We start from the raw sequence: 16,508 nt of genomic DNA on the forward strand, positions 1-16,508 counted from the left end.
TCTCACCATTTAAAATCTAATAAACCCACAGTGAACTAGTCTAACGAGGTGGAAACAGTGACATTGTTTTTTTTATTTTTTATTTTTTATTGCATCTCCAGCACACAGACAGGGTGGACTTCTCCTTCAACCCTCTGGCCGATGCTCGCTTCATGTTCTACGACCACGCCCTGGTGGAGGCGGTGAAGCTGGAGAACCCCGAGGTGCACGCCTTCTTCAGACTGCTGGCCCTCTGCCACACCGTCATGGCCGAGGAGAAGAAAGAAGGTCAGTGTTTCTAAAAGAATTTGGAGATTTTACATCAGAGTTTCAGCGATTGTGCGTCCTGGAAAAAGAAATTAAATAAAAAAATGACGTCTTTTACGAGAACAGAAGTGAAAATCAGACCATGAATGACCCTTTCTCCTCCTGCAGGTGAGCTTTTCTACCAGGCCCAGTCTCCAGATGAGGGAGCGTTGGTCACGGCAGCCAGAAACTTCGGCTTTGTCTTCCGCTCACGAACACCGGACAGCGTCTGCATCGTGGAAATGGGAGAGCAGCGCAGCTACGAACTGTTGGCCATCCTCGACTTCAACAACGTCCGCAAGAGGATGTCAGTCATCGGTAAATAATGTTGTGATTTCACATTTTTTTGGGGTCATAAACAAGGTTATTCTTCGTTTTATTGTCTTGTAAATAAAATACATTTCCTTTTTTATGTGTTGTGTGTGTTGTGTGTTTGCAGTTCGGAGTCCAGAGGGGAAGCTCTCTCTCTACTGTAAAGGTGCAGACACAATCATCTACGAGAGGCTGCATCAGTCCTGCAACAAGCTGATGGAAGTCACCACAGAGCACCTCAATGTAAGAGACATTTGACTGTGTGCACACATTGGTTTTCAATAAGAATAGAAAAAAAATGTTTTTAAGATGTGGTCCTCACACTGTCTGCGAGTGCTTCACATGGGTTTTCTACTTTACTGTTTCCTCCATAGATTCACAGCTCATCCTCCACATGATCCATCCAATAACCTAAACATCAGAAATGTTGACAAATACAACACATTATTTTCATTTTCAAATAATTTTTAGCGTTGTTTCATTGTTTTCACTTTAAAAAATAATTAAACGAATTCAAACATCTGGTTTAGTCTGATTTACAGTTCAAAATCCAAAGACGACCAGTTTACTGTGTGAATCTGAGAAGCTGGAAACAGGAAGTGTTTGATATTTTGGTCTTAGAAGTGACTCCAGTGATTATTTGATGATCAGAGTAGCTGCCATTAATCCTCTGTTAATTGGTAGCGCTGTTTCTAATACTAACTATCATGTTTGTGTTATCCCCCTCCTCTCTCCTTCTCCTCTTCGTTCCCATACTGCCATCCTTTTATTTATCCCTGTTTATCTCCTCTCAGTTTATTTCTCTCTCATGTCTTGTAAAGTTATAAACAGCTCATCCTCTGGTTGTGTGTGTGACTCTCTGAGTTTATTCCGTAGATCACAAACTTTATACACGACTGTGACTTGTGTTTACGTCTGAAAGGATTATTAGGTCTTGGTTTGCTGTGTTTATATGTGTGTGTAGTGTTTTGCCCGTGTGACACTGTTCATGCCGGTCTGCAGGAGTTTGCAGGAGAGGGTCTGCGGACGCTGGTGCTGGCCTATAAGGATCTAGATGAAGAGTATTTCAACCAGTGGCGACAGCGCCACCATGAGGCCAGCACCACTATGGACGACCGGGAGGGCAAACTGGACGAGCTGTACGAGGAGATCGAGAAGGACCTGCTGGTACGAGACATGTTATTACTGTGAAGCTCCTTCTGTGAAACTGGATCTTTGTTTGTTTGAACCGTCGAATGCGTGTTAATGATTTGTGTGAACGTGTGTCCAGCTGCTCGGAGCCACAGCCATAGAAGACAAGCTACAGGACGGAGTGCCTCAGACCATCGAGCTGCTGTCCAAGGCCGACATCAACATCTGGGTTCTGACCGGAGACAAGCAAGGTAGGTAACACAACTTCAGATAGGATGAGAGGAGAAGAAAAAGGAGCCTGGAGCACATGAGTCACTGGTGATGCGAGTAGTTTACTTGTTTCGACATGCAACGTCTTCATCAGGGTCAAATGGTTCTGGTGCGGTATACGAGGCATTTAAATATCCTCCCAACTGTGATTGGTTGAGGAGGATAGGAGTACCTGCACCTATCACATGTCCGCATTCCTAGTTTTCGAACCAATCAAAAGTGCTCATTCGTTACAAGATAAAAAACTATACAAACATTAATATTTACAATATTTAGACTTTTGTTAAGCAATAAATCGACACGGGCAAGTGGCACATAGCAAAAACATGAGAGGCTGAGTTCTTCATTCAGTCTGAGTGGTTCCACTGTGTTAAGGGTGTAAATCCAAAACGCCTCCCTCCTGAGGAGCTTATTGATCATATCTCCGCCCTCCTTATTAAGGAGGGAGAAATGAGGATGAGATGAGAGTCAGCCATCTTTGTTTCACATTCGTTGAGCATTTTAAAGTGTGTCCAAGCAAATTTCCTTCAGTAGAATTTCACAATATATTTAAAGGGATAGTTCAACATTTTGGCCAATTGGCCCATTGCCATAATCCCTACAGTCACAGCAGTAGGTTTGTTACCTTTAATTGTCGGTGCAAGCTGTTTTTAGACCGGCGGAGCAGAGTCGCAAGCTGCTCAGAGCTACGCTACGGAGGCTAATGGGATTTCTTGGTTTCCCTCATCAAACTCATCAAATACACAATCCAACAACTCCAAAACGCTCTCGTGGACAAGTTGTGACCTGCACATTCACCACACTATGAGATAATCCTGTATAATTATGTAACATTACGACAGTTTATATACAAGTTTATATGTTTGAAATATAATGACACACCCTGACCTAAGTGGAATTTCCTGTCAGTTTATAATGCTTTCTGTGAATAAAGTATTTCTGATTCTGGGATGAACACTGTGCAGAATCACTGTCTGCTATTTTCTCTTCTTTAAGATGACCTTTGTTTTTCTGATGCATCTCATTTCTGTGGTTATTTTTTCCTTACTGATGATGATGTTTATTTGTGTCACAGAAACGGCAGAAAACATTGGTTACTCATGCAACTTACTGCGAGAGGAGATGAACGAGGTCTTCATCGTCTCGGGCAACTCACCGGAGGACGTCAGGGCGGAGCTGAGGTCAGGGCGAGGTCGCAGAAAAATGCAGTTTCAATTCAGACTGAATGTAAGCGATTGTTTTCCTCACAGGCTGATCATGAAACTATTTTTTGCTTTTGTGTTTTTTGTGGAACAGAAATGCCAGAACCTGCATGAAACCTGATGCAGTGGATTCAGCGTTCCTGCCCTCGAGGACTCTGGGTAAAGGAGTGAAAGCGCTCGCAGACGAGGTGGTGAACGGAGAGTACGGCCTGGTCATCAACGGACACAGTCTGGTAGGACCGAAGAAATATACTCTCAATTCATCTGTGCTCATAAAGTTTTACTGCCTGTCTGCTGCTGAGCCTCTATCATGTTTATTACCTCCTACTTTTATTTTAGCACCATCTGCATCTGCGCTCATGAACGCTGCAGTATTATTTTCCAGCCGTTATGTAATTTCTTCCCGTCATCACTTTCTGTTTTTTTTTCTTTCTTTCTCTCCCTCCCTCAGGCCTACGCCCTGGAGCACAGCATGGAGCTGGAGTTCCTGCGGACGGCGTGCATGTGTAAAGCGGTGATCTGCTGCAGGGTGACGCCGCTGCAGAAGGCTCAGGTGGTGGAGCTGGTCAAGAAGTACAAGCAGGCCGTCACGCTCGCCATCGGAGACGGAGCCAACGACGTCAGCATGATCAAAGGTGACGGCAGGAGATGGATGATGATGATGATAATGTTCCTTCTTTCAATTCAGTTTCAGTTTGGTTTAGTTTATTCAATTAGCATTTAACCCCCCCAAACACACCGCTGTTTAATATTAGTTCTGTTTTTTTTTTTTTTTTAAACACCTGATTTCCTCAGTTCATACCAACTCTCTCTGATTTCAAAGCACATTACTGTGCACTTTATACATTATTTGTGCCGTTTTAAATTCCACTAAATCATAAAATCCAAGGCTGTTTAAAGTGACAAAGAGTACATTCGTTGGTTCTCTAAAGTTTGATCGATTTATAATTCTTATAGCTCTCTTTTGCAACTTAAAAATAGGATGAGTGTTGGTTTTATATGTGTTACCCCATCTTGATCTTGACAATGCTGTAGGTCATATGGAAGTAGCAGAGAACAATAAAGCGTGTGTAATGACTTCTGGTTTAGGATATTCTTTGTTTTATAAAATATAGCAATGGTTTTCGACATTTTAGGCAAGGCAAGGCATCTTTATTTATATACAGTAGCGCATTTCATACCAAGGCAACTCAATGTGCTTTACATAAAGACAAAACATTTAAAAAGAACAGCATGAAACAGCATGAAAAACTATTTTAAAAAAATGTAAACATTAAACATACATTGAACATAGAGTTAAAAGCAAGACCAAAGAAGAAGGAAAAAAGAAGAAGAAAAGAAAATAGATGAAGTTTAAAGTTCTTAAAAAGAGCTCAGCCATAAGCACATGAAAAGAGAAATGTTTTCTCAGTTATCACATTATTTATTTGTGGCTTCCAACAAAGTCTTCTTTTTTAAAGTAGCACTATCGCAAATACAGCAGTAATAGCAATAAAAAAAACTGAAATATGCAATAAATAAGTCCAGGGGAGCCATAACTATCTGTACACGAAATATAGCCAATGATGTAGTGCCTGTGGAGCAAATGCAGAATTCCTTTTTGTTATGAGACAAGCCGGCCCGGTGCTTAGCCCCACCTCCTGAACGGCACGCTATGTAAAGAGGATGAGGATGTTTATATCTGATACGCTGCACCACCGACCCCATCTAGTGGCCGAACAAAGTATTGGAATTTGCAATAGTGCTACTTTAAAAGAGATGCCACTGTGATCTCCTCTGTAGCTTTAGTTTGCGTTAAAAAAAAAGTATTTGGTAAAGTGACAAGAGCTGAAACAATGAGCCAGTTGTAGATTAGTCATTTGTCAATAAGGTCACTGATATTTATTTTGATCTTAACCTTTTTTTCAAATATTTGCTTTTCAGACTCTTTTTTTCCCCATATTCCATGTTGTAAACTGTTTTTCTTGTCTGTATACAACATCTATTGCACGTCTGTCTGCTCGTCCTGGTTGAGGGATCCCTCCTCTGTTGCTCAGCTTCGAGGTTTCTCCTGTGTTTTCCCTGTTTAAAGGGTTTTCTTGGGAGTTTTCTTCAGTCGCTGTGAGGGTCTAAGGGCAGAGGAAGTTGTTATGATGCTGTGTAAAACCCTTTGAGACAAACTCTTTGTAAAAATGGGCTACACAAATAACATTGCCTTGCCTTGTCTGGCCTTAAAATATCAGGATTTGTTCTGTTTATCTGATCTTAGCAGCAGAAACACAGCTCTGAATAAAGGCTAATGTTGCAGTGTGTGTGCTGCTGATGTGTTAGCTGTAACAATATCAACACAGTGAGGATCTGGTGAGGTGGTCAGGTATCAGAGACAACAAAAGACTGACTCAGATGTCTCTGTCGTCCACCCAGCGGCTCACATCGGCGTGGGCATCTCGGGCCAGGAGGGCATGCAGGCCGTGCTGTCCAGCGACTTCTCCTTCGCCCAGTTCCGCTTCCTGCAGCACCTCCTGCTGGTGCACGGCCGCTGGTCCTACCTGCGCATGTGCAAGTTCCTGCGCTACTTCTTCTACAAGAACTTCACCTTCACCTTCGTGCACTTCTGGTACGCCTTCTTCTGCGGCTTCTCTGCACAGGTGAGCCACTGAAGAGGGGGTGGTGGGGCTAGTTAGGCATATGTGGAAAAGTCTTGTTTGAGAAACACTACTTGCATATCTTTTCCATTTATTTATGAATCCAATAAAACTTTAAAGTACATAACAGCAAATATGACAATGGGCGTTCATAACAAAATTAGAGAAGGACATGCAACTCAAAGAGCATGATTTAATAAATACTAAAAAGGTTAATGAGAAGCACAAAAATTAAACAGAGCAGCAAAAAAACAAGCAAAAAAAACAAAACAAAAAATAAACAGAGCAGCAGTTCAGGTGATGATAGTGGAAATGATCAACTTTTCATGAATAAATGATGGATTAACAGTTATTTATACTTTATCCTCTGTTCTTTTGACTTTGCTTTTCAGACGGTGTACGACGAGTGGTTCATAACACTTTACAATCTGGTGTACACGGCTTTACCTGTGCTGGGAATGAGTCTCTTTGACCAGGTAACTAATATACTGTATATAATGCACCAAACACTTTTTATACTGGAAATCAGAGCGTAGGAGGGTTCAAGTGTTTTTTAAACATGGGGAACAAGTGTAGAGAGCAAAGTCACCACATGCAGGTAAAGGAGGGGAGGGGTAAAGTTAGCTGCTTTGAAGGAGCTTCAGTAAATCGGTGGCTGTGTGTTTTTTAAACATTATTCTGAGGTTGCAGCTCACTCTTTCTTCTCTAAGCTCAGTGTAGCTGTTGTGTGTCTGGTTTAAAATGAGAACAGGTTTGTCTGCTGTGTTTAAAGTGCTCTCAAAGATGCACAGGAAGAAGAAGCACAGGAATGAGTGCTTTGGATGTTAATATAATTTCTGATCAGACCCAGATGCTATAAAACACAGGTCTTCTGCAGAGACGTTTGACCTAGGGGTGACAGCTTGTGTGATGAATGTTAATATCATAACACTTCAGTAAATTTGTTCCCTAGACATTATCACCTTTTATAGATGCATATTCAGAGTTTAGAGTGTTTATAACATAAAGCTGATGGTGTTTCAGGAAAAAAGAAAGAAAGAAACAGAAAACTAATGTCTTTGTCTCCATCTGCTGGTCAGGATGTGAACTGCAAGTACAGTTTCCAGTATCCTCAGCTCTACGTGCCCGGCCAACTGAACCTGTACTTCAGCAAGACGGCCTTCTTCAAGTGTGCCTTCCACAGCTGCTACAGCTCCCTGGTGCTCTTCTTCATCCCCTACGCTGCCATGCACGACACGGTGAGGGACGACGGCAAGGACATCGCCGACTACCAGTCCTTCGCCCTGCTGACCCAGACATGTCTGCTGTTCGCCGTCAGCATCCAGGTACCAGGACCCGTTTCTTCTGTGTGATCCTGTCTCCTGTCATTCATGAGGAATAAATTTCATTTCATTTCATTTTGATTTATTTCATTCATGGTTCTCACATAGTTGCACATATACATTGTGTACACATTTTCGTCATGAATGAAAAGGAGCAGGATGAAGAAAAAACTTATAGTTCCTGCCCCTCTCTGTTGTTACAAATTTCATTGGCTTACTTCAACACCAATATTATTCTCTGTTTCAAAATATTAAAGATAATGAAACATAGTAATGACAAAAAACAAACAAACAAAATAACGGTAAACACCACTCATCTATCTATCTTTTTCTTTTTTCCCCTTCTTTTTCTCTTTCTCCTTCTTCTTTTTTGTAAATACTTATCTTTTCTTTTTTAAACATTTTCTTAAACTGAGACATACTTGTACAGCTTTTCAATTCCTTGCTTTGTGAATGCCATACTTTTACACCTGCAACAGAAATACACATTTGTTTTAAGCTCAACCTTGCAAATGTAAAAAGAGTTGTTTTCTCTCTCTTGTGTGTGTGTGTGTGTGTGTGTGTGTGTGTGTGTGTGTGTGTGTGTAGTTGGGGTTGGAGATGTCGTACTGGACGTCGGTCAACGCCTTCTTCGTCCTCGGCAGCCTGACCATGTACTTTGCTGTGACGTTCACCATGTACAGTAACGGCATGTTTCTCATGCTGCCGTCAGCGTTTCCTTTCATAGGTGAGTGAGCGGTGAATGTTCACTCGAGCGTGAACTCACTGTCGAGAACTGATGGTTGCATTTGCATGTGGTGCGTTTGCACAAGCAAAACATCTGCGCTACAACTAACACAGGCAACAGAGACGGCTCTGATCAGTGGCGCGTGTGTGCACGAGGACAAGCAAACCTTTATTGGACAGTCTGATCCTCTGCCTCTTGAGCATATAATCACCTGCACTGAAAATGTGCACTGGTGCATTTGAGACATTAATTTGGTAACAAGATTTGTTGTAAGTGAGGTTTGAAAAGGCTGACGTTAAAGGGGTAGTTCAACATTTTGGCAAATTAGCCCATTGCCATAATCCCTATAGTTTTAGGAATAAGCAGTAGGTTTGTTACCTTTAATTGTCTGTGCATGTTGTTTTTAGATCAGTGGCGCAGAGCCGTGAGCTGCTCAGAGCTACGCTACGCAGGCTAATGGGATTTCTTGGTTTCCCTCATCAAACTCATCAAATACACAATCCAACAACTCCAAAACGCTGAACCTACTGCTATGACTATAGGGATTATGGTGATAGGAGAATTTGCCAAAATGTTGAACTATACCTTTAAGGACGGCATTGGAAGTGTCTTTACAGTTATTGTCCCTTTAAATCTTTGATCTTTGCGTCTGTATGTAATATTTGGTGTTTGTTGTCCAGGAACTGCCAGAAACTCTCTGAACCAGCCGAACGTCTGGTTGACCATCTTCCTCACCTCCACTCTGTGCGTCCTCCCCGTGGTCACCTACCGCTTCCTGTTGATCCAGGTCTGCCCCACCATCAACGACAAGGTACGACTCCAAGATCTCCTCATTTGTGAGGTCCACTGCAAACAGATGTCCACAATAATTAATCAGAGGAAAAGAAAACACTTGTAACTCCAGACTTGCTTGAGCATCATCATATTATTATGTTTTCTTTTTAGTATTGAAATAATCCAGGGACAGTTCTGATCAGAAACTGCTAATTACGAAAGCAGCTCTCCTGTAACGGCGCCAGTTTGACAAAATGTAAACAAATATGGACGAAAACAGTTCTCTGGATACTTTATGCCTAATTATGGGACATGATTATCCTCTGTATAGACGTAACTAACATTATCAGGTTCATCTCTGCAATAACTTCCCCTTGCTTTATTTCTTGTCTGTAAAACATTTTGCAATAATCTCATTTTTTAGTTTTATTTTATTCCTTATTTTACATATGTATAGATATAGATAGTTATGTTTATATATGTATTAAAGGGATAGTTCAACATTTTGGCAAATTGGCCCATTGCTATAATCCCTATAGTCAAAGCAGTAGGTTCCTTACCTTTAATTATTGGTGTATGTTGTTTTGAGATCGGCGGAGCAGAGCCGCAAGCTGCTCAGAGCTATGCTACGGAGGCTTGTGACCTGCACATTCACCACGCTATGAGATAAAAACAGAACGTTACGAGATTGAGTTGTTTTCAAGGTAAATTCATGCAAAACCGCTGATGCACGTTCCCGTTGGGGGCAGTTTTTCATCAAGCAGTCTCTGTATTTACCTCTAGAACAGCTCTGTCTGGTAACGTTCTGTTATTATCTCATAGCGTGGTGAATGTGCAGGTCACAACTTGTCCACCAGAGAGTTTTGGAGTTGTTGGATTGTGTATTTGATGAGTTTGATGAGGGAAACCAAGAAATCCCATGAGCCTCCGTAGCGTAGCTCTGAGCAGCTTGCGGCTCTGCTCCGCCGTTCTAAAAACAGCTTGCACCGACAATTAAAGATAACGAACCTACTGCTAAAACTATAGGGATTATAGCAATGGGCCAATTTGCTAAAATGTTGAACTATCCCTTTAAGTGAAACTTGAATCTTGAAAACAAACAATGATAGTTGGAGGTTTGTATGTTTTCACCTCTGGGATTCAAACTCCTCTCACTTCGCCTCTCACCATCTGTCCAAACTTTCAGGTGATGTTCAAGGTGAAACGGACCAAACCGGCGCCCTCGCCTCCGGCTCGACGCACCCGCATGCGCCGCACCAGCTCCCGCCGCTCAGGCTACGCCTTCTCACACGCGCAGGGCTACGGGGACCTGGTGACGTCCGGCCGGTTCCTGCGGCGCCCGGCCGTGTCGCGGTCCTCGGGGCTCACGAACATGGGCCGCGCCACCACGGGCTTCAGTCCCATGGGGCGATCGGCCGGATACAGCCCGACGGGGCGGCCGCAGAACGTGAAGGCGGACGACGTGGTGGTGACGTCGCTGCAGATGTACAGGACGATCAAAGACTCCACGCTCTGACGGACAGACGGAGCGACACGACACCCGGACCGCTGAGTCTCTGTCGGGTTCTCCAGAGCTTTCTCCAAAACCCGTGTCTCAAACCCGTGGCCTGAAAAGTATGTGACGTTTTATTTTGAAGGGTCATCAAAGGAAGCTGCGGTAAGAATCAGCAGCTGCCTCTGATCGGTGCAGAGAAGACTTGAGTTTTATCGTGAGTGCTCATGTCAAACATGGCTCATGAGGAGCAAACAGGTGAATGAAACGTCTCTGACACTAGAAACACAGAGTGATTCATCTTCCAGCAGGAAAAAAAAAAAAAAAAACACAGAAGGGAACGGAAACGTGTTCGTGTTTCATGAGAAGGAGAACATGTCATCATGTTTACAGACTCCCAGACTCTTATTAACTCTGGGAGTCCAGATGCAGCAGCGGCGGCTCAGCGGCTTTGAACAGACGAGACAACCTGCATTTGAATTTTTGTACCTTTTTTTTATTTTCCTATCTGAGATGCTGTTTAAAGCAGTGAGCACTTTGGCAGATGGGAGATGTTTGAAAGATCATAAACGTTGTTACTCTCAATAGTAGTGCAAAAAACAGAAGGAAAGAAAAAAAAAACAATATTCAGCATCGTGGGACCATCCATCTTTTTTTAAACAGACATTATGGACTTTTATTTTTACATTATACTGTATTTTGTTTTCCTGAGACTTAAATGAAGCTGAGATTCAACAACTATGCAGACGATGATGTAACTCGTCTGTGTCACAGGTGTGACAGCGATATTTAAATAATAATCATCATCGGTGCCACTGGGTAACGAGACATACTTTATATCTGAAGGGATTATAAATCGCAAGTAAAAGTTTTGTTATCGGTCAAACAAAATGTTATTGTGTAACAGAAGCAGTTATTGTCGGATCATCAGGTTGTGAAAACTTGCTGTCGAGAATGTGGTCTTCCCTTGTGCAACTTGTCCCTAATTTATCTTTTTAACCAGCTCTTCAAAGCTTTTTCATTGGTTGTTTGTGTCACAAATAAATCTCAAGAGAGGACTTCACAGATGATAAACATCCAAAAAATAATCTCAACAAAAAAACACTTAAGACACTTAATAGAAAACCATAAAGTGTCTCGGCCTCTAAAAACTAAATGAAATGAAACGGTTCTTTAAACTGCACATCACCACAGAAGTTACAACACATAAAAATGTAATTTTAAAGTATACAGGGTATTTTATATCTAAAAAAAATCGTATGAAACAGGGTAGCGAGAACCAAAAACTATAATAATACCTAAATAACTATTTTGTGTAATATAGGAGCATTATCCATCCATCTATCCATCCACACACACTTATTGTGCAGGTGTGTGGCGAGCAGAGTGTCAGGTTCACCGTCCATCTGCCTTCGATCAGCTGAAACGCGTTCCTCCTGTGTCGATTTATTAACTAGTCGTTAGTTAACTGCTAAACGGTGTATAAAGTACTTCTTTTTTACAAAGTGGCACCAAATCTTCTGCAGGATGATTTTTCTAACCTGTGACCCGACTGTATCGCACGTTGTGGACGTGTTGTGTTTAGTTCAGTACTTGCACCAGGATGTGCCTCAAACGCACCACGAGGTCTCTGTCTGTCGCCATCATCCAGCTGCTGTTTGAGGGTGTTTTTTTTTTGCACGGCTGTGGAGGAACTAACCTGTTGTTCGCTGTAACATCAACCAACCAGCATCTACCTGTGTTTCAGAGGTTTTATCGTACTGTACACACACAAACACACACACACACACTACAGAGTCGACCGGACGGTGTCTTTAAATCCGACCACAGACACGTTAGGGTTCATGCTCGTCCACACGTCTTGATGATTCATACCTCATTTTAAAAATCAGTATATCACATATTTTACCACATTGTGCTCTGCAGTTATTAGAAAATTTGCTTTCACTACTGTTACGTGTTACGCATAATATCGTCGCGGTTTTTTTTTACTTTTATTATCTTAGCTTTGTATCGACTTGACCTGGAATAAAAGAAAACTCAGAAGGTGCCTTAATGTTAAAAGATGTTTCAGAAATAATAATAACCAGAATGTATGATGGGAAATAAGAATAACCATGGTTTTATGCAACACAGGAAACGTTGTGTTATTATGGTTTTATACAGTCAGGGTTTTTGTTTAAGTGATAGAAGCAGAAGCTCAACTTTACGACAGCGTATTAGGGCCATGGTAGGATGTTTCAAAAACAAGCTGGTAAGAAAAGATATTAAACGGATATAAACACATAAACAACAGTAAAACACAAAGCCGTGTTCAATAAAATATCTTCACAAAAGGCAAATTCAGGCTAATAAATTGCTGTTTATTGCACATAAACAGCATATTGAGTCATTTTAAAGTGCAGTGTTCATTGTTGAATGTTCTCTGATCAGCAAATTGGTGTTTTTTTATTTGTTTGTTCCTGTTTTTGTTTTTTTTTCAAGGAAGGAAACATGTCAACACTTGGACAGTGTGTTTGCATTATACTTGAAACTCAACTCTTCAGTTGCATTAAATAAATACTTCATATTTTATGCCAGAGTCACTGTGTAGATCATCATCATCATCATCATCATGGTGCCTGTGGCTCCTGCAGCCATGCAAAGTGTAAAGACGTGACATTGAAATTGACATTTTTTAACTTTATAATGTCAAACAATATGCAAGATTTGTTGGCTTTAAATGTGAAAATCCTCGGTTCTAAACTTGGAAATGAATCTCTCCCTCTCTTACATCTCCATTTTATGTTGTTTTTTTAACCTACAATGACCCTAACATGCTGTCGTATAATGTATTATTTGGTGTGTGTGAAGCTTTACAAAAGAGTCCAAATGAATTAGGTTCCTTAAATTGCACAGTGATAATGATATTTAATATTTGGTGTCCATGTTTATGCAATTCATGGTTTCTAAAGTTCAGTTTAAACTGTAAACACATTGACGTTATGAACATAATGAAGAAGTTTTAATGTTTGTTCCCACAGTGTGATGAATGTACTAAACTCTGCTGGCGAACCAAAGATTTATTTTATTTTGAAGGTTTTTTGTGCGTCGCAGTCAAACTGCATCTTATCAAACAGAATCTGATGCTGGAGTTCAGTGTGTGTGATGGAGCCGCTGTTCGCCACTGATAACACACTTCATTGTTTTCTCCAAATGGAAATATCTCACTCAACCATTTCTGATCCAGACACACACACACACACGGCTCCACAGCTGAAGATAAATATGCAAATCACACAGCTCATGTATGTGGGTCACATGACCGCCGTTCGTCTCCATTAGTAAAACATGTTAAAATGTGCAAAAGAAAAAATGATCTCATCATACAGATCTGCAGAAACGAACCTTTATCTCCTGTTAATGCAGAAAAAAATGTCCAGTATTACTGTGGTACTTTTCAAAATAAAAGGCAGCCATGAAGACTTAATAACTGTCAATATCTATCAATACTCCTCTCGTTATATCTCCTGCCCCCGATGACTGAAGCTGTAACTATTTCTCAAAAATGACTAAAAACATCTAATGATTTTTGACCTAATATCCATTTTGTATCATTTTGTACTTTACATTTTTTATACTGCAATAAAAAAAAAAGATCAACAAACCCGTCTTGTCTCGTGATACTTTAAATCATTTCTTCCAGCTCCACTCAGGATCTCTGGAGCTCAGCCCGATGGACCCCCAACTCCCCCCAGAGCCCCCGTCTCCTCCAGACCGGTTCTTCCAAACTTCTCCCTCTGTGCTGTTGGATATTTTTGATGTTAATTAGTAAAAGGAGAAGAAGAAACTTTATTTATATAGCTCCTTTCACAGGTAGAAACCACAAAGTGCTTCACAATGTTAAAACAATGGCACAGAAACAGAACAAAACAAAAAACACGAGAAAAGCATAGATACAAAGACACATGGAACTGGGCAACATAAAACCCCAAAATTAACCAAATGCCTGTTTGAATAAAATAGGCTTCAAGTGCTTTTTGAAGGTATCAACACAGTCCACACAACGTAATGAAAGAGGTAAACCCAGTCAGTCACACGGATCCTGTTTTGTATAATACCGTTCATCACCAGCAGATGGTGTAACGCTCCTTCACACCACAGCAGCAGCAGCCAAACTACAAACACACACACACATATCTGATGTTTCCAATTAAGTATGTAAGACTGAAAGAATCTTATTGTGCTAAAACCCCACAACTGTAGAAAACAAAGGCTCAAATGCAACATGTTAAAGCTGATGCTCTGGAAATGAGCTTCACCTGTCACAACTGCACCCGACAGCACCGTCCTTCATCAGACTGAAATGTGCCAAATAAACTTCAAAATTGACACTATTGCAGCCTATTATACTAGTTCTTTCATTTTCAAATTGTTAGAAAATTGCATTTTCATTTTCTTCTGTAACCCACGACAGAGTGTGGCCACATGCAAATGTAAATTCAATATGTTTTGCTTATTGCATTTGAATACGATCCACTGCAGGGCGAGTTAGTCAAACAAGTTTTACATTTTTCAGTCCAATATGGTCATTGAACGCCTCCACACACAAGAATGTAAACATGAAAATGCAAAATTGGTCGACAGCACTTTTTATTTTTACTGAAACTACGTGCCCTCTGACGCTGCTTTTTGCGACTGGACTGTCACCGTTCAAACAGATGCAGGGCCAAAACCATATTTATGACTTACATTTCAAAATAAAAGCCTTGTGAATGATGAGAAATATGTCAATTTGGCTTTAAAACTCCAATATGGTATATTGTTTGTATGTAAAATGGCATAATTGTGACACATTATTTTGTTTGTGTGAATAGATATTCACATTGTGTCATATGACATACAGTAAATCCCCTGTTAATATGACATTGAGATAAATGCTGGTGCAGCAGCTGTTTCCAGTAAAACCTTCAGTTGAGAGAGTAAAGCAGGTTTTACAGTGACAACGTCTGAGAGGGACCGGAGCAGATCAACGCTTCGCCTCCTTGACTGAGCACGTACAATGCAAATCAAAGTCATAATGAGTCCCAGAGGGTCAAAGGTCAGCCGGGGGGCCTCCTGCTCTAATTTGCAAAGTTTGTTTTTCGGTAAATCAACCAGGGTGTGTGACCTGTCTCTTTCCCAGTGCATGCTGGGTTAGGCCCAAGCCACCCGTGGCGCTGGAGGGGATTTTAGATAATGTCCTAATGGATAAAAGGATGGATGGATGGATGGATGGTTTCTCTCTGAATCATTTACTGTAACGCCCGAGGCAGCCATTCAAATTCAATATCATGATAGTGTCACTCATTCACTGAAGCAACAGGTTAAAACTGCAGTGACGTTGAATCATCCTTTACTTTGTGCACTGGTGAAAGGTGAATGTGCAGATCATTTACCTAGGTTTAAAAAAAAAGAAAAAACAAATTCAACTGTGTGCAAATATTTAAAGCCTTGCATTTTAACTTTTATGTCAATATAAAAATCCAAATGTTACACAAGTATCAAAAGGTAAAGGTGCTCTGACCTCCTCTGTATTGTCATGGGTTTATTATCCCTGATGCAATAATATGTTGATATATGAGAAAAGTTTTTGTTGTAGCTGTTTTTAGGTGTTTTCTAAACACTCAATAAAAAATGTTTGTTTAATCGGCAAAAACCTATAAGTCCAAAACTGAGCATTGAAAGAAATAGAAGAAAGAATATTAGACTAAAAAGGAGGATATCTATCTTATACCATAGGGTATGACATGAAAGGATTTTAAGAAAGTATAGCATGATATTTTTATAGATTAAAGTTTGGTTAAAGATTTGGTTCTTTGTAAGAATAGAAAATTGGCTTGTCTCTTGGGTCTTGAGATTTTTTTAAAAAAAAAAAAAAAAAAAAAAAACCCAGTTATAAAACACGTTTTAATTAGGAAACTGTGCCAGGGTTTCCTCTGTTTATCTGTGATTAAAATAAAAGTGAAAGCTTTGCTGCCCTCGTGCGACAGAAGCAGCTTCACCAATTCACTTGCACTGACGCTGCATTTACGGCGTGAAAAAAAATCGGTAATTTCAAACTCTCATCGCGAAAGCACCGTTTTTTCCTGAACATCCCGGTTACCAAACAAATGCCTCATGACAACACAAAGCTTATATATTTATGTGTATCTTTTTTCCCCTCAATTATGACTATCTGGTGTCAGTAGACGGTAAAAACCTGAACTATACAAAACCGCAATCCGAACTCAGAACCTGAATGGTCTAATTTCCCACAGACCGTGAAGGCGGCGCCGGCACCAGACTTGCCTTTTACATTGTTAACGCTCGTTTCTCCCGTTTTGTCTTCCGTGGTGGTGAGCCGAACCT

The 16,508-nt window shown here is 40.8% G+C and overlaps 1 protein-coding gene across 3 annotated transcripts in view; it reads left to right on the forward strand.

Moving 5' to 3' along the window:
• Positions 1–13,954, forward strand: part of LOC310991503 (phospholipid-transporting ATPase ID-like) — a 49,777-nt gene extending 35,823 nt beyond the window's left edge. Inside the window, exons 15-29 of one of the 3 annotated variants that reach the window (XR_014595630.1) lie at positions 102–267; positions 415–603; positions 725–840; positions 1,600–1,764; positions 1,868–1,979; positions 3,074–3,179; positions 3,295–3,433; positions 3,652–3,835; positions 5,604–5,827; positions 6,217–6,300; positions 6,904–7,149; positions 7,735–7,873; positions 8,554–8,684; positions 9,834–10,261; positions 13,825–13,954. Coding sequence is in view for 2 of the 3 variants with exons in the window: in XM_083979228.1 (XP_083835354.1) it covers positions 102–267; positions 415–603; positions 725–840; positions 1,600–1,764; positions 1,868–1,979; positions 3,074–3,179; positions 3,295–3,433; positions 3,652–3,835; positions 5,604–5,827; positions 6,217–6,300; positions 6,904–7,149; positions 7,735–7,873; positions 8,554–8,684; positions 9,834–10,163 (2,331 nt within the window). In the remaining variant the exon portion in view is untranslated. Of the gene's footprint in view, positions 1–101; positions 268–414; positions 604–724; positions 841–1,599; positions 1,765–1,867; positions 1,980–3,073; positions 3,180–3,294; positions 3,434–3,651; positions 3,836–5,603; positions 5,828–6,216; positions 6,301–6,847; positions 7,150–7,734; positions 7,874–8,553; positions 8,685–9,833; positions 13,750–13,824 lie in introns of those variants that run through there. The other 2 variants (XM_083979228.1, XM_083979229.1) reach the window with 2 other exon arrangements.
• Positions 13,955–16,508: the final 2,554 nt, after the last annotated feature.

The sequence above is a fragment of the Trachurus trachurus genome (genome assembly GCF_905171665.1).
Source record: "Trachurus trachurus genome assembly, chromosome: 9".
NCBI classification, from domain to species: domain Eukaryota; kingdom Metazoa; phylum Chordata; class Actinopteri; order Carangiformes; family Carangidae; genus Trachurus; species Trachurus trachurus.